At 46.9% G+C, this 23,626-nt stretch overlaps 3 protein-coding genes across 9 annotated transcripts; 1 reads left to right on the forward strand and 2 right to left on the reverse strand.

The window, feature by feature from the left end:
• Nucleotides 1-2,147: 2,147 nt before the first annotated feature.
• Nucleotides 2,148-9,501, reverse strand: fam53c (family with sequence similarity 53 member C). Of its 7 annotated transcripts, none has more exons than XM_030745841.1 (6): nt 9,372-9,434; nt 7,758-7,873; nt 6,680-7,024; nt 5,473-5,530; nt 4,228-5,240; nt 2,148-3,990 (listed from the first exon to the last, which is right to left on the reverse strand). In XM_030745841.1, exons 4-6 carry the CDS (start codon nt 5,477-5,479, stop codon nt 3,697-3,699), a joined length of 1,314 nt encoding a protein of 437 aa, XP_030601701.1. In that variant the 5' UTR covers nt 5,480-5,530; nt 6,680-7,024; nt 7,758-7,873; nt 9,372-9,434; the 3' UTR covers nt 2,148-3,696. The 7 variants fall into 7 exon arrangements, with proteins under 7 accessions (XP_030601701.1, XP_030601704.1, XP_030601700.1 ...); XM_030745844.1 differs by lacking the exons at nt 7,758-7,873; nt 9,372-9,434 and adding exons at nt 5,721-5,765; nt 8,880-9,336; XM_030745840.1 differs by lacking the exon at nt 7,758-7,873 and having other exon boundaries at nt 9,372-9,501.
• Nucleotides 9,502-10,381: 880 nt separating this feature from the next.
• slbp2 (stem-loop binding protein 2) lies at nt 10,382-16,420 on the reverse strand. Its single transcript, XM_030745845.1, has 9 exons — nt 16,336-16,420; nt 14,164-14,322; nt 13,928-14,008; nt 13,055-13,135; nt 12,584-12,727; nt 12,248-12,418; nt 11,910-12,072; nt 11,507-11,633; nt 10,382-10,906 (listed from the first exon to the last, which is right to left on the reverse strand). Exons 1-9 carry the CDS (start codon nt 16,386-16,388, stop codon nt 10,842-10,844), a joined length of 1,044 nt encoding a protein of 347 aa, XP_030601705.1. The 5' UTR covers nt 16,389-16,420; the 3' UTR covers nt 10,382-10,841.
• Nucleotides 16,421-19,292: 2,872 nt separating this feature from the next.
• On the forward strand, nt 19,293-23,076 carry zmat2 (zinc finger, matrin-type 2). The gene is made up of 6 exons (XM_030745846.1): nt 19,293-19,413; nt 21,262-21,361; nt 21,490-21,613; nt 21,975-22,048; nt 22,216-22,361; nt 22,465-23,076. The coding sequence occupies exons 1-6, from the start codon at nt 19,396-19,398 to the stop codon at nt 22,606-22,608; spliced, it is 606 nt and encodes a 201-aa protein (XP_030601706.1). The 5' UTR covers nt 19,293-19,395; the 3' UTR covers nt 22,609-23,076.
• Nucleotides 23,077-23,626: the final 550 nt, after the last annotated feature.

The following is a 23,626-nucleotide window of genomic DNA, read 5'->3' on the forward strand; positions in this document are numbered from 1 at the left end:
AAAATGAACCGAAGGACTAAAAATTTAACAGCTACAGTACACGTTTCCTTGTCTTCTCCCTTAGTTTTGTCTTTTTTTTTTCTTTTTAATGATTCGATTTACAGAATAATAGAGTATGTTCAGTTAAGGCTTATGCTGGGTGTTATGGACCAATCAACAGAACCGAACCGAACCAGGACAGCGTGTGTGTATGTGTGCTTTCCTATGTGTGGAATGAGGACACCGTGTTTATGTGTGTTATGGGGACACAGCATGGATTTATTTCTTAGGCCCAGTTTTTGAAGACATAACTGGATTTTTTTTTTCCTTTCACAAGTTTTGGCAAATTAACCTTTAGGTGTTTGTTTTCTTCCCTTTGACACTTTTTAAGTGACAAAAAAAAAAAAAAGCAATTCAGCCGTTACAGCTTTAACCTCGTCTTTAAGGAAGGCGGTTAGCTCCGCTGCTCACCTCCTTATCAATTTATTTGTATGTTAATGTTTTTTTCTAATCTTAAACTGATAATTTAAACTGCACTTCTATGCTAAAAGTTTTAAATAAAATCTAATGAATTCTTAATATTCCCTAACGTGAATTCAAGTACATAATTATTGTTTAAAGGATTTAATGAAACTCATCTGACATTTTAACATTTTCATGGTTCGAATATTTTTATGCCAAGCTAACGTCAGCTCCCATCTGAATACATAAACGTGAAGCGTGTGAGGAAGATGCAACGATTTCTGGAAACATACAAACGCTGCCTCTATCAGTGCTAATCCAGAAACACCAGCAGGTGTTTCATAATCTGACATGAAATCTTACATTAGTCAGAAAAAATAAAACTCTGCATTTTATCCTCAATGAGTTTAAAACCAAGAACAAAAAAAACATTCAGACGCCGACACTGCCCCCTACAGGCAGACAGAAGCTAAAGCTGAGAATGATTAAAGTTTAAAACAGTTTAAGCTAGAAAGCCTCAGTTTTATACCCTTTTAGACACACTGTTGATAGAAAACCTAAAAAAAAATATATATATAAATAAATAAATATTACACATTTTTTCAGACAAAGAAAATGTTTACATCAGTCTCTCACTAAAACAAAAAGCTATTTTCATACATTTAATTAAATTTAACCATATGATTTGACTTAGCTTAATCAAATAATTCAGCTCTTCTAGGCAGTGCTGCTCTGCTAAGCTGAGCTAGTTAGCTTTTAGCATTAACAGTATTTACCTATTGTGAAATTATGTTTTAATTCAGCTGTTTAACTGAGATGCTGGCACATCACAACTGCTTGTTTAATAACAGAAACCATAAAACGCTCAGTCCAAGTCTCAGTTTTAACCAAATATAATGACTGCGGTAAGCTTCTGTGGGGCAGCGCCACACGCTGGCGTGAAAACACGATGCATACATACAAACATGTAAAGTATGAAGTGGACGCTCAGTGAAACGAACGTGGATCTCTCAGTTTTTTTGATTTGTTTTTGATTTTGTTTTCAAGTCAGAATCAGAGAAAAATCTCTTTACTGGCAGCTGTTTTCAGCCAGCAGCTCCACGTCCACAGCACCCGATGTTTCCGCGCATCCGCACTGAATCCAGAGCCTCAGAAACGAGTCAGCATTTCCAGTGTGAGGCATCACAACAGAAACCCTTCAAAACCACTAACAGACCCTTCAGAGACGCAGCTCACATTTTTAACTGAACCAGCCGCCTCCCACTAATACACCAATAGGTGTATTACAAATGTACTACAAGTACTTCATATATTAGAGTATAAGTACTTGTACTTCTGTTTGTCCCTGCTAATTTCTAAGCAGACTTCTTAGACAGTGTTAGTACCCACACAGCAGCCATATTATTTGCCACCATCCACCTGTCAGTCAAAGAGGCCACGCCCCTAGTTATACCAACTTTAGGTCTTAATGCAATTTAAACAGGTGAGCTGGGAGTCTACAGGGACTGACTCAGGCGCGCATCAGAGGAACTGCAGCTTTTGCTGCTTTTAAGAGTGAAACTCGGAAGAGCCCTACTCTCTGTTGCCCCCTGGCAGCTGGTTAAATTATAGGTAAAAAGCCCCGCCCCGTCCAGGTTAGCTGATGGGATGAACCAAACTAAACCAAATCCGGATTCTGTCAAAGATTTTTCTTATTACGCTGTTTGTTCATATTTCTCTGATCATTTATTAGTTTGTTCTTCAGCTCAGCTCCATCCTGCTTCTGTCACATTTACAGGAGAAGTTTTAGGGGTTGAAACTGTCTGGATTCAATCTGGATACAAGTCACATGACCACCAGGGTCGTGACATCAGTGCCAGAACACAAACACACACATATACACACACGCGGGGGTCAGTGTTTTCAGGGACAGGTGTGTGCAGCAGGAATGTGCGAACACTCAGGTGAACGACAGCATCAGTAGCTGCCGGCCTTCAGCACGGCCCGCCAGGTTGCTGCCGCAGAGCAGCCTGAACGCATCACCACACCAAGGTCACATGACTTTCACAGGGTACAGGTGTGTGTGGACCTCAGATTCTTGAACTTTAGGTTCAATTTCAGACTTTTAGAGTTTAAACGGCGGCGCCTCACATTAAAGGAAGGACTGCAGCGTTTCAGTAGCTTCTCTGTGAAACACACCTGCGCTCAGGTGTGAAGACCTTCCTGCTGCTCGGGCAGCTTTCACACTTTTTAACACTCAGCCTCTCATTTGAAGCAGAACAGGTTTAACCCAGGCTGGGGAGCATTTATTCTGGGCAATCACTGGACTTCATGAGACCACGAGTTCATGCTGCTCCACAGTTGAAAGGTTTTATTTAACAACTGAAAGTCAATTTAAAATGCTAATGTTGGATTACTGTCTGTTAGCCCAGCAGGTGATTGGCAGGTGTGTGACTGGAGGATGAAGTCCTCCCTGTGAGCAGAGCTGCTGCTCTGTGAGAGCGTTCCTGGTAGATTTATTAATAATTAAACTTATCTGATCATTATAATTTATTCTATTTTTATTGTATGTTCTGTTTGTCTTCGTTCATTTATTGATAATGATCCATCCATGTTTCCTCTGCATCTCTGTAATTTTTTTTGAGCATTTTTTATTCTGAGATCAAAAACTGTTTCCAGCTGTTAGCCTGAGATCAGGAAACATTATTTAAACTGTTTCCTGTTTAAAGTAAGAAGTTCTTTGACCGCGAGTGCAGATTAGACATCTTTTGCTGCAGTGCTTCACGTGTATTTTCATTTTTTGGACGTAACCTGACAGGTTTCATATTCTGGAAACATTTCAGGAAGTGAACTTTGTGTTCCTCTCTGGTTTGGGGTCAGGCCGGTGTGGTGATGCCATTTCAGGACGCTGCTGCGGCGCGGAGGGCAAACGCCTCGTCACAGACTCAGCATTCGAGTGCTGGAAGACACCTGGAGGGTCTGAGGCGAGGAGACTCTGGGCCTCAGATGTCTGAAGGCGTCAAATGGCGGCACCAGGTACGCCTCGCCTCAAAGTCCAGGTGAGTGTTTAACGGCGGCAGCCACATCATCACTGTCGTGTCGATCAGCTCATCCAATGAGAGAAGGTGTTGTTCCTGAGAGCCTTGCTGATTGGTGGCAAGGAGGCGCCAAGTGTTGAGACGGTGGCGGTCCAGGAAGTGGGGATTCGGGGGAGGGAGGTTAGATAATTTCAAAATAAAACTAAAAAACAGAGAACAGCCTTCATTTACAAATACGTCAGTTTTCTTCTATTAAGTTCAAGTCCAGCTCTGTACAGTCCCGCTCGAACACCGCCTGCTGCGCCGCCTCACGCTCGTCTGCTTCCTCCTCCCCATCGTCGTCGTCATCGTCGTCCTCGCGGCACTCCTCGTCGCTCTCACTCAGCGGCCCAATGCTGGTCCTGCCCAAGCACTCAGCTGGCGAGCAGGAGCCCCGAAAGTCGCCCATGAACGGCTCCATTCCCATGCAGAGGTCACCGCCGCAGGCCAGCCTGCCGCCGCGCTCCAGACACTGCGGGTCGATGCTGCGCGTCTGCGGGACAACAGCAAAACATTCACAGCTGTAAATCTGCTGCTCAATGTTTTACCTTCACACACCGATCATCAAGGAACCTCATGGAGCTCCACAGCAGCTCACGGTAACGCCGTCTGTGATGTCATTTTATTTGTTTTGCTGTAATCTGCTCCGACGGTGGCGATAAACTGAGGTGTTGATACCTCCGTTCGCTGTAAGAAAACATACTACAATAGAGAAAACATGTTTTTTTACCTGTGTCATCTTGGTGAAGTCAAGGACGGGCCGGGCGCAGGGTCTGTCGGGGTCGCGGCGTCTCTTCAGACCCGGTTTGAGGAGCAGCAGGTCACAGGGCTGCGAGTGGCAGCGCGGCAGCTGCGGCGGGAGGCTGCGGCGCAGGGACGACGGCGTGCTGCAGGCTGAGGAGGGTGAGGCAGGAACCGGGCCCCCCGCGGTCACGCCTGCCGCTGCTGTGACACAGCTGGGTGGAGGCGCTGCTGCTGCTTGGCTGGGCACTGGGGGCGGGGGCAGGAAAGTGGAGGCAGCAGAGTCTCTGATGAGCACTGGCGAAAGGGAGAAACGCCGCTGAGGAGGTGGGGGCGGGTGGAGCGGAGAGGGAGAGGAGGAGCAAGAAGAGGGGGAGGGGAAGAAGCAGCAGCAGGCTCCTCCCCCCGCCGCCGCCTCGCTGGGGTCCCAGGGGAAGCTCCAAGGTAGTGGCGAGTCCGGTGACAGCGCCAGGCTGAAGAAGGTGGGGCTGGACGAGGAGTGAAGCGACGAGTTCAGGGAGGAGCTGGGAGCGCGGAGAGGACAGGCTCCGCCCCCTGCTGCTCCCACCCCTACACCCCCTCCCACCACCCCACCACCCGACACCCCTCCCCCTGCTCCCCCGTGGCACTGTTGGCGGCTGACAGGAGTCCAGACCCGTGAGGCGCTGGGCCGCCACGTGTAGCGGCAACGCGACAGGTCCTCGGGCACCGACAGCGAGCGGCAGTGTCGTTTAGGGGGTGGAGGAGGAGGGGGAGGGGGCCCGGGGCCAGGAGGGGGGACCGGCGCTCCAGGTAAGGACAGTTCGGATGCTGAAGTGCTGGGCGCCAGGGGGCGGTGCTGTTGCGGTGGCTGAGAGGTGGCCCCGTCCAGGGGGTCGCCCCCATCCTGCAAGTGAGCATCAGGTGGCACCAGCGCCGAGGGGCCAGGTGGGAAACTAGAGCTCAGCAACCCCCCCTGCAGGCCGGACTTGGAGGGAGGGCAGAGCTGCCAGTAGCTGCTCTCTGAGGGGACACACACACACACACACACACACACACACACACACACACACACACACACAGCTAAATTAGAAATATCATCATACTCATGTATGCATAATGTACACACCTCTGTTCACTAAGGTGAACACACGCTCTGTCTCACACAGTTACACTTCCATGTTCAGGTATTATTTCATTCCTGTCACACTGAGGCCTTCAGAAGAGTTTACTTAGTGAAACATGAAACACTCACCAGGCATCAAGCCATCTGGGGGCCAGCACTCTGCGAGGGTTTTCGGGTCCAGCAGGGACTGAAAGACAAAAATCAAATCTGTCAGTCACAAAAACATGAAAAGCTTTAAACTTCTGATTTTGATGTTTAATCTTAGATTTAAGCTGAAGCCTAAAATCAGCAGAAGCAAACTAAACAGTCCTTATTCATGCAGCTTTATCGCTCACTTAGTTGAGACAAGGTAACCTGTGGCACCACCTGGTGTTCACCTGGAGAACTGCAGAGAGCTTCACCTCCTGTTGGAGGCCAGTGAGCTGTTTTCAGACATGAATCAGGTCAGAATATCTTCCAGAGTTTTTCTCTGTGTGGCTCAGGAGCAGATGGAGCTGCAGGTTAAAGAGCGCCTCAGACGTACACCTGCAGCTCTGTCAGGTTAAAGTTAGAAACGTTCATGTGAGGAAACACCTGTGTGAGCTGGGCCGCAATCTGAAAACCCTGAGGTTTAGTCTGTGTGCAGAAAAGGCCCACTTCACACTTAATAAGCACATTAACAACACTAATAACACAGCAAAGAAGCCAAAAATGACCTGACAAAAAACACAGACGCAAACAGACTGAGGCATGAGAATAACAATAAACACACAAACAAACAAAAAAACTGGATAGACGTGCATTAAAAACAACAGAAAACAAAAAGAACTGCACAAAAACACACAAAAAATTGCTTCACGGGTTAAAAAAACACTATAAAGTCAAACATACAAATGTTGTGAAGGAAAGAAAACAAAATAAAAAGGAATAAAACAAAACACTAGGGAAAAAAACACCTCAAAGACAAATAAATAAATAAAAACAATGTAAACACAAACAAAAAGAAAAACAAACAGCACAAAAACGTAGTTGCACAAAAATAAAAGACGTTAAAAATAAGCTGCAGGCTCAAACTGAAGGTTTTACTCTCATGTAAAAATATCCTGACAGTGAACAGCAGCGTCTCGGTTATCACTGCTGTGAGCGCGCTCAGACCGACTTAAACACATCGACTCATTCAGAACGTTTCAGAGTCGTTACACGTCAAACGAGTCAGATCAGGTGAAGCTGCATTATCACAACATCCAGGTGAGTTCGCCTCATCATTCCTCAGGTGGTGCTTCAAATCTGTCAGAAATGCATTTCCTGTCTCTGCCCTGTGACCTCATGCAGGTGAGGCTACAGGTGTGCCACTCACCAGGTAGAAGTCCCCTGGCTGAGCAGGGTCACCTTCCAGAGTCTGCTTCCTCAGGCTCTCCACCAGCAGCGTGACCACAGCATGGTGGCAGGGGACGAGCGGGGAGACGGGGGAGGGCGGCAGGGAGGAGGAGGGGCCAGGAGGGGGAGAGAACGGGGGGGAGAGGGGGGGAGGAAGAGGAGGGAGGGGAGAGTTCTGGCCGTCTGTGTGTCCGTCCGTTTGGTCCGTTGCAGGACGAGGGGGGGGGAGCTTGGGGGTGAGACTCCTCCTTACCGCCTCAGGGCCACGTAGCCCCGCCCACTCTCACAAGGGCATCATTTGTCAGCTGTTGCCCCGGCAACACACCTGGAAAGGGGACACACACACACACACACAGGTGAGGTTAACTTCACAAACATTCACAATTCTATGGCGCACGAAACATCAGAAAACACAAAGTGCAGAAAAGGGGCAACACAGCGACAAAGAAGCACGAAAAAAACCCGACAACCACAAAGAGACTACAACCCCCCCAAAACACACGTCCTCAGAGAGACCACGAAAACCTCCAAAACACATCAAGAGACCACAGAAAAGAAAAACAGAAAAATCCAACCACCTCAGGAAACCATGAAGACCGCCTCAAAGTCAACAACAGCAGCCTGAAGAAATCTTGCTAAACGCCTGGGAAAAACCTCCCTCGTCTGAGAGACGACAAAAACAACACAAAGATCAAAGAGAACGACCGCCTGAAGACTCCATGAAAACCAGGAGCCTCGAACACGACGAGACCCTCTGCAGACAGAATCCACCACAAAGACCCCCAAAGAGCCAGCAAGGAAAGACTACCACAAAAACCAGCAGCACGAGCCAGCGTTACACAACGACGGGAAAACGGCACAAAATGGTTAAAATACAAATGAGCACAAAAAGAACATGAAGAGGGACGAAAAAACAGCCAGATTTAAAAAGAAAGGAAAATGTTTGGGAGCCCTGTTTGAGACCTCTGATCACACCAAACTATTATTACTGCACTAAAATCATTATTATTAAAGTAATAATAATATTACTTTATCTTATTATTACTTTATTATTGCACCTTTACTTCCATGTTTCAGACTTTAGGGGTCCCTGAGACAAACTGTTTGATCTTTTAAAGACGGCTGATGATAACCCGAGGCTCCCTCAGCCTGTCACTGCTCTCCAGCTGCAGTCCTGTAAATATAACCGAGTAACGGTACTCCGTTACTCTCCTCTGCTCCGGGGCTACTGCAAATGAGGTCAGGGGCCACAGAGGGGTCCCTCACCCCGCTCTCTGGGCGGAACCACAGTTACTTGTTTATGGGGGTCCGGTTAACTCGGCTCTGCTGGGGACAGTATCGGCTCTGGGTGCACGCTAATGACGGCGAGCCGAGCCGAGCCGAGCCGAGCCGGACTGACCGAGGCCGCCGGTCATCTCAGTCTACTTGTTAGCTTGTGGCTAAGCATCCTATTGTTTTCAATGAGGGATGCTGGCCCGCCCGTGTACCTGTTTAGCCGTCTGACGAGACGGCCGGTGTGTTTGTGAAGCTCCATTTGGTGAAAAATAAAATAACTCGGGCTGGTTTTACTCTGGCGGAGCGTTACAACACCGGGCAGCTCACCTGAGCCGTTAGCTCGCTGCTATAATAATAAGTCATCCCGTTATTCCGCTCAAGGTCGGCACAATAAACTCAGCCATCTTGCTCGGAGGATGGAGCTGCTGAGTGACAGCTCTTCCTCCGCCGCTTCTCAGGCTCCGGAGCCCGGGCCGGACTGCTCCGGGGCTCCGCGGGGCTAACAGCGGCCGCCTGGCTGCAAACAGGGCGGCAGGTAGCAGCTAACGGGGGCTAGCTGACCCGCTAGCCGTCGTTAGCTGCTAGCTGACCCGTTAGCCGCTGTTAACCGCCGCGGTCTCACAAACAACCCGCGAACATCACTGATGCTCCGGGTCTGTCCCGCCTCCAGTCGTCGCCCAGGCTCTGTCTCTCCGGACAAACCCGGATCCCTTACGGGCCCATTCAGACCAGAACCACTGAAGGCCGTCAGCAGCGATAATAACGACGGTGCTGACGGCGTGTGGCCGACCCGTGAGCGGCGTGAGGGGGGCGACGCACGGCGGGATGCTGCGGGACGGAGCCCGGACACACGGAGCCAAACAGGCGACCGTCCTACTCCCTCCCAGCCCGGGCGGTGTGCTTACCTTGTCGGGTGATGGGGTGAGGCGGCTCCGTGGGTGCAGCGGGCCGGCAGACAGCTCGGTGCTCGGTGTACTGACCCAGTATTATTACTCCGCCCGCCGCTGTCAGCACCGACCCGACCAAAGCGAGGCTCTAACCGCACGGAGCGGGCACCGCAGGCTCCGGGACAGACCCGCACATCGGCCGTGATCGGCGTCTCCGTCTCCCGGTTCTTAAAACATCATAATAACGGAGGCTGCACGCGCACACGCCCGTGAACGGCGGGCATTCATAAATAACATTTACGGTGCCAGCGGCGGGAGGGGCGGGGCTTCAGCGCATCACCGGCACCTGCCGTTTATTTACGTTTGATCCGTTTGATCCGGTCCGCAGTGCCGCCGACAGCCGCTCAGCACTGCCGAACCTGCCAGAAATCAAACGGATCCGGTAAGAATCGCCGTGAACGCTGCTGCGCGGGGCATGATGGGAGCTGTAGTCCGCAGCGGCTTGTTTACCGTTTACAGCACCAGCTCGCGTTAAAGGACAGACCCGCAGAAACGGAGCCCGGACAGGCCCAGACCGGGACCGTCAGGCCGGGCACCGCACGGTGGAACCCTAGAGAACCCGGCTGCTGCTGGACGGTTATACCGGGCAGAGCCCCGGAACACCGGGACACTACAAATTAATAGACATGGGGAAAAATAAGCGGACAGGAAAAAAAAAAAAAACGGGAGGGGGGGGGGGGGGGGGGGGGGTGTAGAGTGAACAGCCATCATTCAACTCATTAAACTGATCTTTTTTAAAATAAGTAGCTTAACAAGTAGATAAAAAAAACGTAGCCGTTTAAAATTTGACAATTTAGAATTATACAGTACATGGAACAATAATTAAAATCGCAACCAGCATGAAAGTAAAAAAAAAAAACTTGAAAAATACACTTAAGTAGATGAAATTCAAAAATCCTAAATAAAATGAAAAAAAAAAAAAACCTCAAAACCCTTTGGGTTTTATAAAAATTGTAAAAATTGAGAAAATTTAAAATTCAGCTCCAATAACAGACTTTTTTTTTATGTGGAAAATGTTATGAAAATAAAATATATTCTCAGATTTAAAATGTATATCATTTTAATGAAACAGTTGTTTCACTTTCTCCTAAGAGGTTTGAGTTTGTGGCTAAAAATAAAGCACTTTTAAGCAGTTATTCAAAAGCACATTTGAAGACTGAAAATAACTGAGATGCTAGCAGTCTTTAAAGGCACCCTGAACACCTGACTCAGCTTCTTTATCCTGGAAACAAACTTCCTCTCCATCAGCTTGAAGTGAAGGACTCTGATCTCCCTCGTGGTTAAAGTCCCGGCTCACTGCAGCTCACTCAGCTCCCTGTATTTAACCTCTGTGGCTGGTTGAGTTCCTCTGAACATTACCAGGCTACAATTTTAGGGCGAGTAGAAGAAGAAACAGTCAGCCTGTGGATTTTTAAACACTTTATTCACGTCTTTATTAATTATATCTTTGAGCTTTGCTCTTGATAATCAAGCAGCAAGAAGGAGGAAAAGAGTAAAAGAAAACTCAAACACAAAAACGCCCTCTCCTCCACTCAGCAGGGGTTGGTTTTTGAGAAAAAACATGACGTGAAGGAGGAGGAGGCGGAGCCTGATCCGGACAGACAGCAGAGCACAAAGGTAAAGGTGAAGGTGGGGCAACAACAACAAAGTGACACCAAAGTGAGTGGGTACAGAAACACGTGCAGAACTCCAACAGGTGAGAAGTGCTTCATGAGGTCAATGAAAATGTTCAGGTGCATCAGAGTGTTCAGCTGTCCGCCCCGACGACGAGCAGCCAGGTAACCTCAGCACCTGGGAGGTGGGGGCGGTGGACACGGGGCCAATCAGATCAATGCTGTCGTTCAGTGAATCTTCAGACATCTTTAAAAGACACATGATCAAGAAAAATGGCGAGGACTAAACCGGGTCTGCTTCAGGGGGTCAGTATGGAGTCCAGAGGAGCCGGTCAGAGAACACGGGCACCTGCTGGTCATCAGAGCCAAAATCTGAGGAGAAACAAGATGGAGGTGAGTCGACAAGTAGAAGTGAGGAAACATCACAGAAGAGGAGTTTTTGTTTGATTTAAATTTCAAAGTTTTTAGTTTCCCTCGTGCTGTGAGACGTCAGATGTTGGAGAGAAGGCCTGGCTCTCAGTTGCCGCTCTAATCCATCCCAAAGGTGTTCTATCAGGCTGATGTCAGGACTCTGTGCAGGCCAGTCAAGTTCTCCTACACCAAACTGGCTCATCCATGTCTTTATGGAGCTGCTTTGTACACTGCTGTGCAGTCGTGTTGGAACAGGAAGGGGCCATCCCCAAACTGCTCCCACAGAGTTGGGAGCATCAAATTGTCCCAAATGTCTTGGTATGCTGAAGCATTAAGTGTTCCTTTCACTGGAACTAAGGGGCCGAGCCCAACTCCTGAACCCTCCCGAGCAGGTGGAGTTGACCAAGCCCCTCCCTGGTTCTGACTCCAATGGGACTGTGACCACTGCAACAGCTCAGGGGGGAAATTTACCAAACTCGGGTAAATAACTCAGGAGGCTCATAGTCAGGAGTCACCCCCTTCTGGCAAAGTTAATGCTAAAGACCTGCTCTGTGACCTCACCTTGGCTTTGGTCCGTTTCCATCAGGAGGCGGAGCCAGTCGGTCATGCTGTCATCAGTGGTCAGCTGATTGCTGAATGAGTAGTTTAGGCCTGGAGGAGAGCGAAGAGGCCAGTGGCCCGCCTCCGGCTGCGGGGAAACAATAAAATTTATGACTGAGGAGAAAAATTTAAATAAAATATAACTGACACGCATGAAGTCCTCAACAGGCTAAAAGATGTCAAACTGACCAAAGAGGAAGACGTCCTGTTTTTATTAGGGCAGCATTTTTATGCCACAGAAAAGCCCCACAGGAACATTCTGCACATGTTTAGTGAAAGGATCTGCTGCCTGTAGCCAGGTCACATTATTAACACCCTGCTGATTATCAATCTTTAACGAGCTGTTAATGTGATCCTTGATTACCGGTGACGTCGGGACGGTCCAGGCTCCGGGCAGCTCTGAGGATGTGGCGGCCAGCTGAGGAGACGTAGAGGAGGCTTTAGAGGCTGCTGGGGTCTCCTTCTCTCTCTGCTCATCTCCTCCATCCTCAAAGAGGTCAGAGGTCATCTTCTCCAGCTGACTCTGCCTAAAAAGACAAATGAAACCACCATAGGAAGTGTTATCAGGTTAGAAGGCTGGAGCATCAGCTTCAAAGCACATGAAGGAAGCCGAGCAGCTGCTGATTTGCAGATTATAATAAATATCCCAGATATTATTTTTGGCACTGTGGTTCAGATCACATGACTCAGCTTTCCACCTACAGCTGCTCCACGGGGTCTGGTGTGTCGGTGGTGTCCAGCTGGGTGCTGATTGGAGGGTCCCACAGGTGCAGCGCTCGTCTCCACAGACGCACCTGCATGTCCCAGGAGCGCCGGCTGTACTTCCTGTACTTGTTGGGAGTGGAGGGGTGGAGCTTTGGATCCCTCAGGTGTCTGAGGAGGAGGTCAGAGGTTTAGGAGGCATCTGAGTGGCCTCAAACAGAGGTTCAGAGAAGAAATCATTTGGATTTTTCTGCACATTTGAAACATGAAGCCAGCGTTTCAGCCAGGAACACAGCACACCTGCCCTGAGCGGCCCTGCAGGTTTCAGGCTCTTACTTGGGGACTTGCTGTATGTAGTTCTGGTATCCGCTGGTGTTCTTGCCGTACTGGATCTGTTTCTGCCGCCGCTTCAGAACTGCGGCGTTGGTCTCGGTGTTGGTGGGGTCTGGCAGGCGGGGGTAACAGCGGCCGATGTGGGGCCTTCAGACACACAGGGCGACAAAGTTCAGGAGCATCAGCCACAGAAAATCAGTGAGTCCAGCAGTGTGCTTTACACAGGTACCACTCAGGCCAACAGATTTTATGCCAGTTTATTTGGGGGTGTGGCCTACAGCCACCTGATGCAGGTAAGATACTGAGTGAAGCACATTAAAGAAACTGAACCTTCCAAATGGAGCGAGAAGAATCATTTTCACAGAGTTCCTTCTGACAAACACAGCTCGGGGTCAGAGTGCGTCTCTGTGGCACTGCTGGTTTTACGGTTTCCATCACGCTCCTGCTGACCTGACAGTTTCCTCTCAAACCCACCTCTTGTTGTCCACGTCGTCCGTCCCCACAGCCACGCTGCTCGTGGACACTTTGAGGATGCAGCGCTCCAGGATGGAAGGCCTGAGGAAGAAACAGCACCGTGAACATCTGCCATTCACACACAAGGAAGTCAAACGGCTGAAGAACTCATATTTGAGTAGCTAAAGCTTTCTGAGCCCTCAGGATGTAAAAATGTTTCAGCTCTTTGGATTCACGGCCATCTTTCAGGTACACGTTTGTGCATCTTTGAATCTTTCCAGAGTTTCTTTGGACAGTTTAAACAGTCCTTCATGTTCTTCAGCCGGAGAACTGAAGAGCGTTCAGCTCATTCAACTTTAAATTTCTTACTGAGGATCTTCTAAACTGCACAGTTCAGGTGGTTAAAATTCAAATAGAAAAACAGATGTTAGCCATTTTGCATACATTTCCCAGCATGCACTGTGCTTCAAAGGTTCTTCCAGGCAGAACGTATCTTAAAAGAACCATCGTGGCTCTGAAGCTAAACTGAGGTTCAGAGCTGGAACAAAAACCTCAGTGAGCCTCCAACAACCAGACAGGAAGTGACACGTTAAAGCCGGTGGCGTTTAATGACTCACTGCCCGTTTCCTTTAATCCAAAAATCACTTTCAGAGCACTTTGAGTTGCATTTGGTTCCTTTCAATCCTGATTTATAAAAAAGATCCAACATTACAGGAAAAAAGTAGACCCCAAAAACCTCCCAACAGAATATTTAACTGGATTCAGATTTTGACCATTTTCATTCCAGCAGGTGGAACGCAAACTTCTCAGAGGTTTTAGTCTCTGAATGGCAGCCTTACAGGATGATTTGATCCTGATAACAGCTCATTAGTCTGGATTAAAGAAGCTAAATACCTGCGTGGTTTGCTGCTGAAGGCTCGCTCCTGTCCTCGCAGACCGCCGCCAGCACGAGGAGACGGGATCGGAGAGACGTTTCTGTGGAGAGGAGAAAACCATTCATCAGGGGAAAAACACAGACGTGGAGAGGGCGCCACCTGCCTGCAGCTCTGCAGAGTGCTACAGAAAATGAACATGTTTTCTCCAAACTAGCTCCTCAGCAAGAAAGCAGAAACACCAGGTGAGTTTCCTACCTGACCAGGCTGTCATACACGGAGCTACAGCCGGGGAGCAGCCACGGCTCAGGGGCGGAGCATCCAGAGGCGGCGGTCAGCACCGGGTCAGAAATGCCGTTCCACACAGCCGCCGACCAGCCCTTCGCACAAACACACGACCAAGGACTGAAACAGAAGCTGGAAACAAGGACACCCACTTCAATTCAACTTTATTTATATAGCACCAAATCACAACAAACAGTCACCTCAGGGCGCTGTGTATTGTGAGTCAAGACCCTACAATAATGCAGAGAAAACACAACAGTCCAAACGACCCCCTATGAGCAGCACTTGGTGACAGTGGGAAGGAAAAACCTTTTAACAGGAAGTAACCTCCAGCAGAACCAGGCTCAGGGAGGGGGGGTCATCTGCTGAGGGGGGAGAGACAGATTATTAATAACTAATGATCAAATGCAGAGTGGAGTATAAACATAGTAAATAAGGTGAATGAAAAGAAACAGTGCATTATGGGAACCCCCCAGCAGACTAGGCCTATAGCAGCATAACTAAGGGAGGGTTCAGGGTCACCTGATCCAGCCCTAACTATAAACTTTATCATAAAGGAAAGTTTTAAGCCTAATCTTAAAAATAGAGAGGGTGTCTGTCTCCTGAATCCAAGCTGGGAGCTGGTTCCACAGAAGAGGGGCCTGAAAGCTGAAGGCTCTGCCTCCCATTCTACTCTTAAGTATCCTAGGAACCACAAGTAAGCCAGCAGTCTGAGAGTGAAATGCTCTGTTGGGGTGATATGGTACTATGAGGTCTTTGAGATAAGATGGTGCCTGATTATTCAAGACCTTGTAGGTGAGGAGAAGGATTTTAAGTTCTATTCTAGATTTAACAGGGAGCCAATGAAGAGAAGCCAGTATGGGAGAAATCTGCTCTCTTTACTGACTCTTGATTCTTAATGAGCCCAGGTGAGACCCTCAGAGCTCTAAACCCAGACATCCAGGTCAGGCTCAGGCTTAAGTGCCTGAATGGAAGGCAGCTGGACTTTGGAAGATGAAAGCTGATGGAAAGTCCCAGATTTTACCCTGTGGGGGGTGGTCACGGTCACCTCGGAGGTGCTCCTGAGAGTCGTTGACCCCACCCTGTAATGTTATCAGAGTCATTGGCTTCACAATGACAGGGTTCACACCTGGGGTCATACAGGTCAACGACTCTCAGGAGCACCTCCACAGTGAGACCAACTCCATGACTGCTTTCAGCTTCTGGGTTTCTGTCTCAGGAAATGATGCAGACAAGTTTCCCAACAGCTGCTTTTTCAGTTTGAGTTTCCTTCACAGAAAAATCAGCAGCTTAAACCTGCAGTCTGCCAACAACTCAGCAGCTAAAGACGATCAGACGTGATCAGCCTCAGCTTTGCTGTCTCATCAGGAACTGAAAATGTAGAAATGATTTTCAAACAAAAACAACTTCTATAGTTACACCATCATCAGCAGGCCTGCTGGTCTGGAGCGTGTGGGCCTCACGGTGTGCAGATGTTACAGATGTTTTCAGTGACACTGGATGTGTGGAACATTAATACCATTTTAAAAAAAAAACTGCTCAGTGAATCTGAGCTAATTAAACTGACCGATTTGAGACATTATGTTGAGATAAAAATGCTAAATGCAGTTTGAGGTTTGTTCAACAGTAGATGTTTGAGCTCCAGGCTCAGTGAAAACAGGTGAGTCCAGGTTTCATCTCAGGGCTCTTTAAGGACGCTCACGGAAAACAAACAGCGGTCTGTAGCTGCTCATTGAACTGACAAATATAAACAAGAAGCTTTTTAACGGAGTTCGGCGCTGAAGCCCCCACAACACAAATTACTGTGAAACACTCAAACGGAGCCCTGAGCTGAGGATCAGGAGACGCAGCTTTCAGAGCCGGAGGAGTTCTGCTCTCCCAGCTCGTCACCAACGGCAATAAACCTCAAAACACGAGAAACAGCCGCTCCGTTACGCTGCGGGAGCGCCCGGAAAACTGCCCGGTTTAGGTTTTCTTCAGGCTCACAAACATGCGATCACGGTGGTCTGAACGGGAGGGCGAGCTGCTCGGAGGTCATTCAGCCCACTGAACTTTATAAAAGACACGCAAACCTAAGGCGAAGAAACGGGAACACGTTTTCAGGTGCAGCCTAAATGAAGACCGGGACCCGGCTCGGGCTCATACCTGGATGAGAGCGGCGGGCTCTGCGCTGCCGGTTCCACTCTGCTCGCTGACATATTCGGACTCGGCGCTTCGCTTCTGGGACGGAAGCCATCGTTCCGCTTTCACAGCTTTTTAATGAGCGCCACCTGTACGGAGGGGGCGGGGCCGCGAGGAGGGCGGGGCCTTCACCTAAGAACTCATGTCTGGTCAGTTTTTTAAGGGTTAAACTGGAACGGGTTTCCGTTTTATTTTGAAATATTTTCTTTTACTGTGAAATTCTTTATCGGTAAAAAGCTCAGAGGTTTTATTTTTGCCTGTCCTCTTTTTCTCACTTTACATATATATATGTATATATATATATATATATATATATATATATATATATATATATATATATATATATATATATATATATATATATATATATATATATATATATATATATATATATATATATATATATATATATATATATATATATATATATATAACATCTGTTTATTGTGGTTTCTATTATGTTTGCCAAAAATAGATGGAAAAATAAATAATAAAACAATATTTTAAAAAGTCAACAACAACAACAATAATCAGATTACTGTTCATACTGGACTTCCTCTCCTCTCCTCTCCTCCTGCAGATGGCGCTCTTTCCATCTCTGTTTTAAACAGAAGTTCAGCCGCGGCTGTCGTACAGCTGGTGGCCGTAATGCTGGGTTTACAGTGGGCAGAGGGAAACAGGAAGATGTACTTATTTCATCAGATAGGTTGTCAGCTCTAATGAGTATTAGATCTGGGAATCTGTTTAGATTAGAAGTTGTATATGAGATATATTATAGTCTGCAAAGCTTGTGTTGTAGGGGTGTAAAGGTGGGTTTTCTTTGGGTTCCAGCACATGTAGGTGTGGAAGGGAATGAGGATGTGGATATGCTGGCTAAGCAGTCATTGAAAGTGCAATCAGGTGATTTATACCACTGAGTAAAGCTGAAGTCAAGAGCATTATTAATAGTCAATAGTCTGTAATTTCCCCATAATAAAGGTATTCATTCATTCAAGTCCTGAAAATATGGCAGGAGCACTGGGACGTCTGTGACAGAGGAAGGAATCTATATAATATTCAAAGGCATGTTGGTCATGGGACGAGAGTGGGTAGGAACCGGACAGAAGAGATAGTCTTAGATTGGGACACACAGGTCTTAATAACAGAGGTGGGAAGTAACGAAGTACAAATACTTCGTTACTATACTTAAGTAGATTTTTCAGGTAGCTGTACTTTACTTTAGTAATTATTTTTCTGACTACTTTTTACTTTTACTCCCTACATTTGTACACAAGTATCTGTACTTTCTACTTCTTACATTTTCAAAACAGGCTCGTTACTTTTTAACATGTCAGAGTAAAGTTTGCATTTCCTCAAACGATCTGAGCATAAACGGAGGAATAATAACACATAAGAGACAATCGTACTGCGTGTCCTCCATCACTGGCTTATCGGGTACAAAGGGATTAAATACGCAAACCCATATAAGTAATGTCTCATTTATAGCGCTATAATCAGGGGTCACAGCGGGCCGGACCGAGTCCGTAAGTTGCACTGCGGGACATAAACAGCTTAGCTAGCGCTACTGAGGAGGAGCGAGCATGAAGGGAGTAACGTGTGGCAGGTAAATGCAACGTTTGTAAATGCTCAACAAATATCAGCAAACACACAAAGTGTGTGCAGTTTGTCACACAGTGTGTCTGCTAGCTAAAAGAAGAGCTGCTGTATTTCAGGGAGAGCAAAGAGAGAGAAGTTCACTCAGAGATGGAGAAAGAGGACAGAAGAGAAAGAAGAGAGGTTAGATTTAAAGATAAGGACTGCAAAACAAACTGAAGTATGTCGACTTTGTGTAATTCAAAGATTGTATGAAAATACTGCAGTTTAGTGTGTAATAAACAGGTCAGCTTGTTGTACTGTATTTACAGTAAAGCTCTGTGTTGGTGCACAGAGGCTGTGTTCATGGTCAGAGTTACAGGTTACATCAGTGCAGCAGAGATGAGTCTGAATCAAAGCTGCTGATGCTGAGATTCATTCACTGAGTCCAGCATTTCTACAGCCTGTATGCTGTCAGTGTAGGGGATGGAGATCAGCTCAGAGAGCTGTGAAATACTGGGTTACATCTTTGTGAGTTCAGTTCATCCACACAGAGCAGTAAACCTCAGAGCAGCAGCAGCAGCAGGTCAGCTGATCACAGCCTGCACACCAACATCATTTACTGCAGCTACAATACAAAGCTGTGGTTCTTCTCCCCATGCAGAGCCACTACAGCTGATCTTAGGGTTCCTCCACCTTCTGAATCCCACTGTAACCCCTGAGTATCCTCATGTTGGTGTTTAGGTGGAGGCACAGTCACCCTCTACTATGGAGGACACAGAGAACAGAGCTGTGTTTAAATTCCCTTTCACAGTTTGTGTCCTACATAACAGATTCAAGCTGAGTGCATTCATTAGGATTAAAATTTAGATTGGAATAACATTTGTATTCTCATGTACTATTTTATATTATTACAATAATATATAATGAGGTTCAATTAGCTTTACACAAAAATAGCAGGTAGAAACATCCTCCAAAGAGCTACTTTTACTTTCTTACTTTGAGTACATTTCAGAGCCTGTACTTTTTTACTTTTACTTAAGTAGAGAAGTTGAACCAGTACTTCGACTTTTACCAAAGTATTTTTCAACACAAGTACTTGTACTTCTACTTAAGTACAGAATGCCAGTACTTTTGCCACCTCTGCTTAATAAAACTCTCCAGCTGATAGGTAAGCACCAAAATGGACAGTGTGTGCACTGCACTGAACCTGAATCAGTTCAGAGTGATGGACACTTGTAAACAGATAAGGTTTACTTTCACATTAGAGAACCTTCTTGAAGGGGCTGTCGCAAGTTTTAATTTTTTGTTTTGTTTTTTTCTCCTGTCCATCAATTCCAGTCCACTAGGTGGCGGTAATGCACCTCTAAGGTGGTTTTCAACCACCATTTAAAACCGGAAAAACAAGAACAAGAAGCCGCGGTCGTCATTTCCGGTCACAGAGTAAACAAGATGGCGTCAGGTAGTGGGGTGAGTGTCTGAGCATTTTTTCTTCTTTGGTGTGAAAACCGTGAATCCGCGCAATGTGAGGAGGGCGTGCTTTGCACCCGGAGTGTGTGACGGCCGGGGCCGGTAACGGCTCCGGTTCGGTCCGGTGCTCCGCCGTTCAACAGCTGTTTGCAGCGCGCTCAGCTAGCAGTAGCTAGCATGCTAACTGTGATCACCGTAAAGGGTTCCGGGTTCATTGACTACCTTTAATAATATACCTGTGTGTGTGTGTGTGTGTGTGTGTGTGTGTGTGTGTGTGTGTGTGTGTGTGTAAGCAGCTGCTGCTTTCCTGACTTTCAAATTAAGATAACCGGTTTTTGGAAACCTTCCTGATGATCCAGGTGTTTGAACAGCTGACTGATGTTTGCAGACCTGAGATCTGTAGTGAGAGACTAACAAGCTCGTTAATTTCATGCACATTAGCGGCTGCTTTTCAATGGATGCCGCTAAGACCTTCATGCATGCCGTGATCCTTTCCCATATGTCATATTCTATAACATGTTGGGGACAAGCTGGGGAAACAGTTATTAAACCGCTGGAGTCTCTTTATAAAACTCTGAAAACAATGGAAAAAAAAACATCTAAACATCTAGATTCTGGAGAGGCATCGTTTAATGAGATTAGAACATTTTAAATTATTTTCTAATATGTGTTTGCTGTTTAGGATTTTAAATGGTTTTGCCCCATCTCCACTGCTTCATTTTATTAATCCATAAAATCTATAAGGATATCTTCAACTAAAGATTGTGTTGGACTCGTTTGTTATTCTGCTTTTGGACAATGTGAAAGTCTCAACTCAATGGAGTACTCTGCCCGATATCATTAAGAATTGTAGCTCTATCAACAGTTCCATAAACAGACTGAAATATTTGTTGGAAGATTCACAGACATATATATATATATATATATATATATATATATATATATATATATATATATATATATATATATATATAAATGGTTGTGGGTTTGGGGATGATTTTTATGTGATATTTTGTGATATTATTTGAATGTAACCTGCCAAGGGTCTGCAGATATAAATGAGCTTTAAGCTAACTCTGGTACAATGCATCAATGGCAACATTTATGTTAATATTGTACATGGTCCCTTTTTAAATAAAACTAAAGATAAAGCCTGCAGAGAGCCTGCAGAGGTGGAAGTATGCATGTGTGTGAATGAGAGGGAGACAGGTGAAGGTGAAGGAGTTTAAATGCTTGGGGTCACCCATCCAAAAAGTGGTGAAGAAGAGAGCACAGGCAGGGAGGAGTGGGTGGGGATGAGTGTCAGGGTTGACCTGTGACAGAAGGAGAGCAGCCAGAGTGAAAGAGAAGGTTTACAGGATGGTAGTGAGACCTGCCGTGATGGATGGTGTGGAGATGGTGACTCTGACAGGAGCAGGAGGAACAGAGGAAGACCTCAGAGGAGGTTCATGGATGGACATGCAGAGGGTTGGTGTGACAGAGGAGGATGCTGGGATAGGGGAATATTTATTCTAGAAGCTGAGACGTGTCTCTGTTGCAGCAGCTAAAGTTCAGTCACACACAGCAGTGAAACACAGGATGCTCACAGGTTAAATCTGACCTGAGATCAGAGTAAAGGAGCTGATGAGGCTGGTTTGGTTTCTGTTCACTCAGAGCTGCGCGTTGGACATGGGGAGGAAATAAACACATAACATGAAGAACGAGTAGAAGCTAAAAATCAAACCTTTGATTTGGAGCTAATCAATAATATCAGCTGCACGTTGATAATTTCCTGACTCAATCTTTCTGCGATCTGAGGCCTGACAGGAAGTGTGTGTTTAACGGCGCTTTCTCCATCTTGTCTTCCAGTCGAGTAAAAACGATTTCCGGCGGAAATGGGACAAAGACGAGTACGAAAACCTCGCCCAGAAGCGCCTGGCGGAGGAGCGAGAGCGCGAGCGGCGAGATGGTGAGAACGTCTGACTTCATGTCTTTGTTCAGAATTGAAAATTGGCTCCGCCCTTTGAGCAGACTCGGTGTGATGACTTTATGCTTTCATTCACTTCCTGTGTTAACCCGTCCCGTTGGCTCTTTCAGGGAAAACGGCGCCGCCGGTCAAGCGGGACCTCCTGCGTCACCGGGACTACAAAGTGGATCTGGAGTCCAAACTGGGGAAGACCATCGTCATCACCAAGACCACGCCGCAGGCCGAGATGGGCGGGTAGGGACGCATTCACACATCAGCTGTTTGATTGTTTGATACACACATAAAACAACCTGAGCTTACCTGTAAGGTATGACCTCACTGAGAGATGGGTGTCAGCAGGTTGTTCTCAGTGGTATCAGAAGCCCCGCCCACCCTGTCAGCTGATAGCTGGCGGGCCGTGCTAGCTTTGAGCTGATATCTGAAGGTGATGGCGCCCCCTCGCTCACACCTGAAATCACAGAGGACCTCGCTTACAGTTCGACCTCTGAAACCACCATCCTCGAGAAACTGGGCGGGGCATTTTCAGTGTACTTGACTTGATGACCTCAGTCGAGGTTCAGTTTGCTTCACAGGTGTTTCTGTTCTGCTGTTTCAGGTATTACTGCAACGTGTGTGACTGTGTGGTCAAAGACTCCATCAACTTCTTGGATCACATCAACGGCAAAAAACGTGAGTTCCAATCAGAGGAGGCTTTTATTTTGACAGTCACGTCAGGTTTGAATCAGTGTTCAGGTAAAAACACCATTTCTTACCTGTGTGTGTGTGTGTGTGTGTGTGTGTGTGTGTTTACCTGTCGATCTGTGTGCATGCGTGTGTGTGTGTGTTTACCTGTTCAGATCAGAGGAACCTGGGCATGTCGATGCGGGTCGAGCGCTCGTCTCTGGATCAGGTGAAGAAGAGATTTGAGGTGAACAAGAAGAAGCTGGAGGAGAAGCAGAAGGAGTACGACTTCGAGGAGCGGATGAAGGAGCTGAGAGAGGAGGTGAGGAGGAGGCGGGGCTTTGTGTTACTGACAGGACACAAATAAAGTTTTTTAGTGGCAGTGAGAGGAAGTTGCAGTCAAACCGCCTGCTGCGTTTCCTCAGGAGGAGAAGGCGAAGGCCTACAAGAAGGAGAAGCAGAAGGAGCGGAAGCGGCGGGCGGAGGAGGATGTGGACTTTGAGGAGGATGACGAGATGGCGGCGGTGATGGGGTTCTCCGGCTTCGGCTCGTCCAAGAAGAGTCACTGAAACTCCAGCACTCTGAGGCAGGAAGCTGCTTTCTGCCTCACCCCTACGCTAGGCAGAGCTTCAGACACGGGAGGAGCAGGCGTCGCCCCTCGTCTTGGACTCTTATTTTGTTATTCACAACAAGACTCTTATTTTGGTAGTCCACACAGATTTAATCAGCTGCTTCCTGTCACCTGATGCTGATTGTGTTTGTTAAATCCTGCAGGCAATAAATGCAGCAGGTCAAAGGTCAGACAGTAGCTGTCAGCAGTGAGGATGTGTTCAGGGTTGCACAGATAAAATCTGAAATTTTTATTTTTATTTTCTGAGGCGTCTGTTTGAGCTTCTTCACATAAAGCTTTGATTCAAACACGATTTAGAAAACAAAAACTTTATTTAAAGCAAAGCTCAGACAGTTCAGTCTCCGTCTGTGTCGGCCCTCGGCATGCTGGGAAAGTCAGATTGTAATAAACCTTTTTTTATTTCTGACTGCTGTTTGTGTCAGTGAATGCACCGCAGAACAGGCTTCTTTCCTCAAGTCTGTCTTTTCCAACCTTTTTTAAAGGCATCACTATGGAGTTTATTTCGAGCCAAAAGGTCACGCGCAGAGAACACATGCCGCACACACAAGGAACACACGCTGAACACAAAACCTGTTGCACGCAAAGAAAACGTTTTACAAACTGTACTCAGACATCGCGCGCACACACACGCACACACACACACACAAAACATACTTTACAAACTGTCCTCGAGCACAAAATGATCTCTCCTCGCATGCGAAACAGCTGCGTGGTAAGTTTGTGCCAAAAGTCACGTGATATGCCAAAGTCACTTTTCCTCCTCGACAGCAGGGGGTGCTGTTGAGACAACTGAAACGCACCAAGAGCAGTATTAACTTATTTTTGTTCACAATATTAACTGTTTTGACTTGCAACTATTGCTGTATGCTGTTATATCTGATAATAGAGGTCAAAAATGCAGGATTGTTTTTTCAATAGTTCTGCCATTAAATTCATCCATTTCCTCAGCTAGTTAT

This window comes from Archocentrus centrarchus, chromosome 14, assembly GCF_007364275.1.
Source record: "Archocentrus centrarchus isolate MPI-CPG fArcCen1 chromosome 14, fArcCen1, whole genome shotgun sequence".
NCBI classification, from domain to species: domain Eukaryota; kingdom Metazoa; phylum Chordata; class Actinopteri; order Cichliformes; family Cichlidae; genus Archocentrus; species Archocentrus centrarchus.

Coding starts and splice junctions, on each gene's coding strand:
- fam53c (XM_030745840.1), bottom strand. Junction 3,991..4,227: donor ACTTCACCAAGATGACACAG/GTAAAAAAACAT, acceptor GTTGTCCCGCAG/ACGCGCAGCATCGACCCGCA.
- slbp2 (XM_030745845.1), bottom strand. CDS start 16,388: ATGTCAGCGAGCAGAGTGGAACCGGCAGCGCAGAGCCCGCCGCTCTCA. Junction 12,728..13,054: donor GACGACGTGGACAACAAGAG/GTGGGTTTGAGA, acceptor GTGTGTCTGAAG/GCCCCACATCGGCCGCTGTT. Junction 12,073..12,247: donor CCAGACCCCGTGGAGCAGCT/GTAGGTGGAAAG, acceptor TTGTCTTTTTAG/GCAGAGTCAGCTGGAGAAGA.
- zmat2 (XM_030745846.1), top strand. Junction 21,362..21,489: donor AGAGCGCGAGCGGCGAGATG/GTGAGAACGTCT, acceptor TGGCTCTTTCAG/GGAAAACGGCGCCGCCGGTC. Junction 21,614..21,974: donor CCGCAGGCCGAGATGGGCGG/GTAGGGACGCAT, acceptor CTGCTGTTTCAG/GTATTACTGCAACGTGTGTG.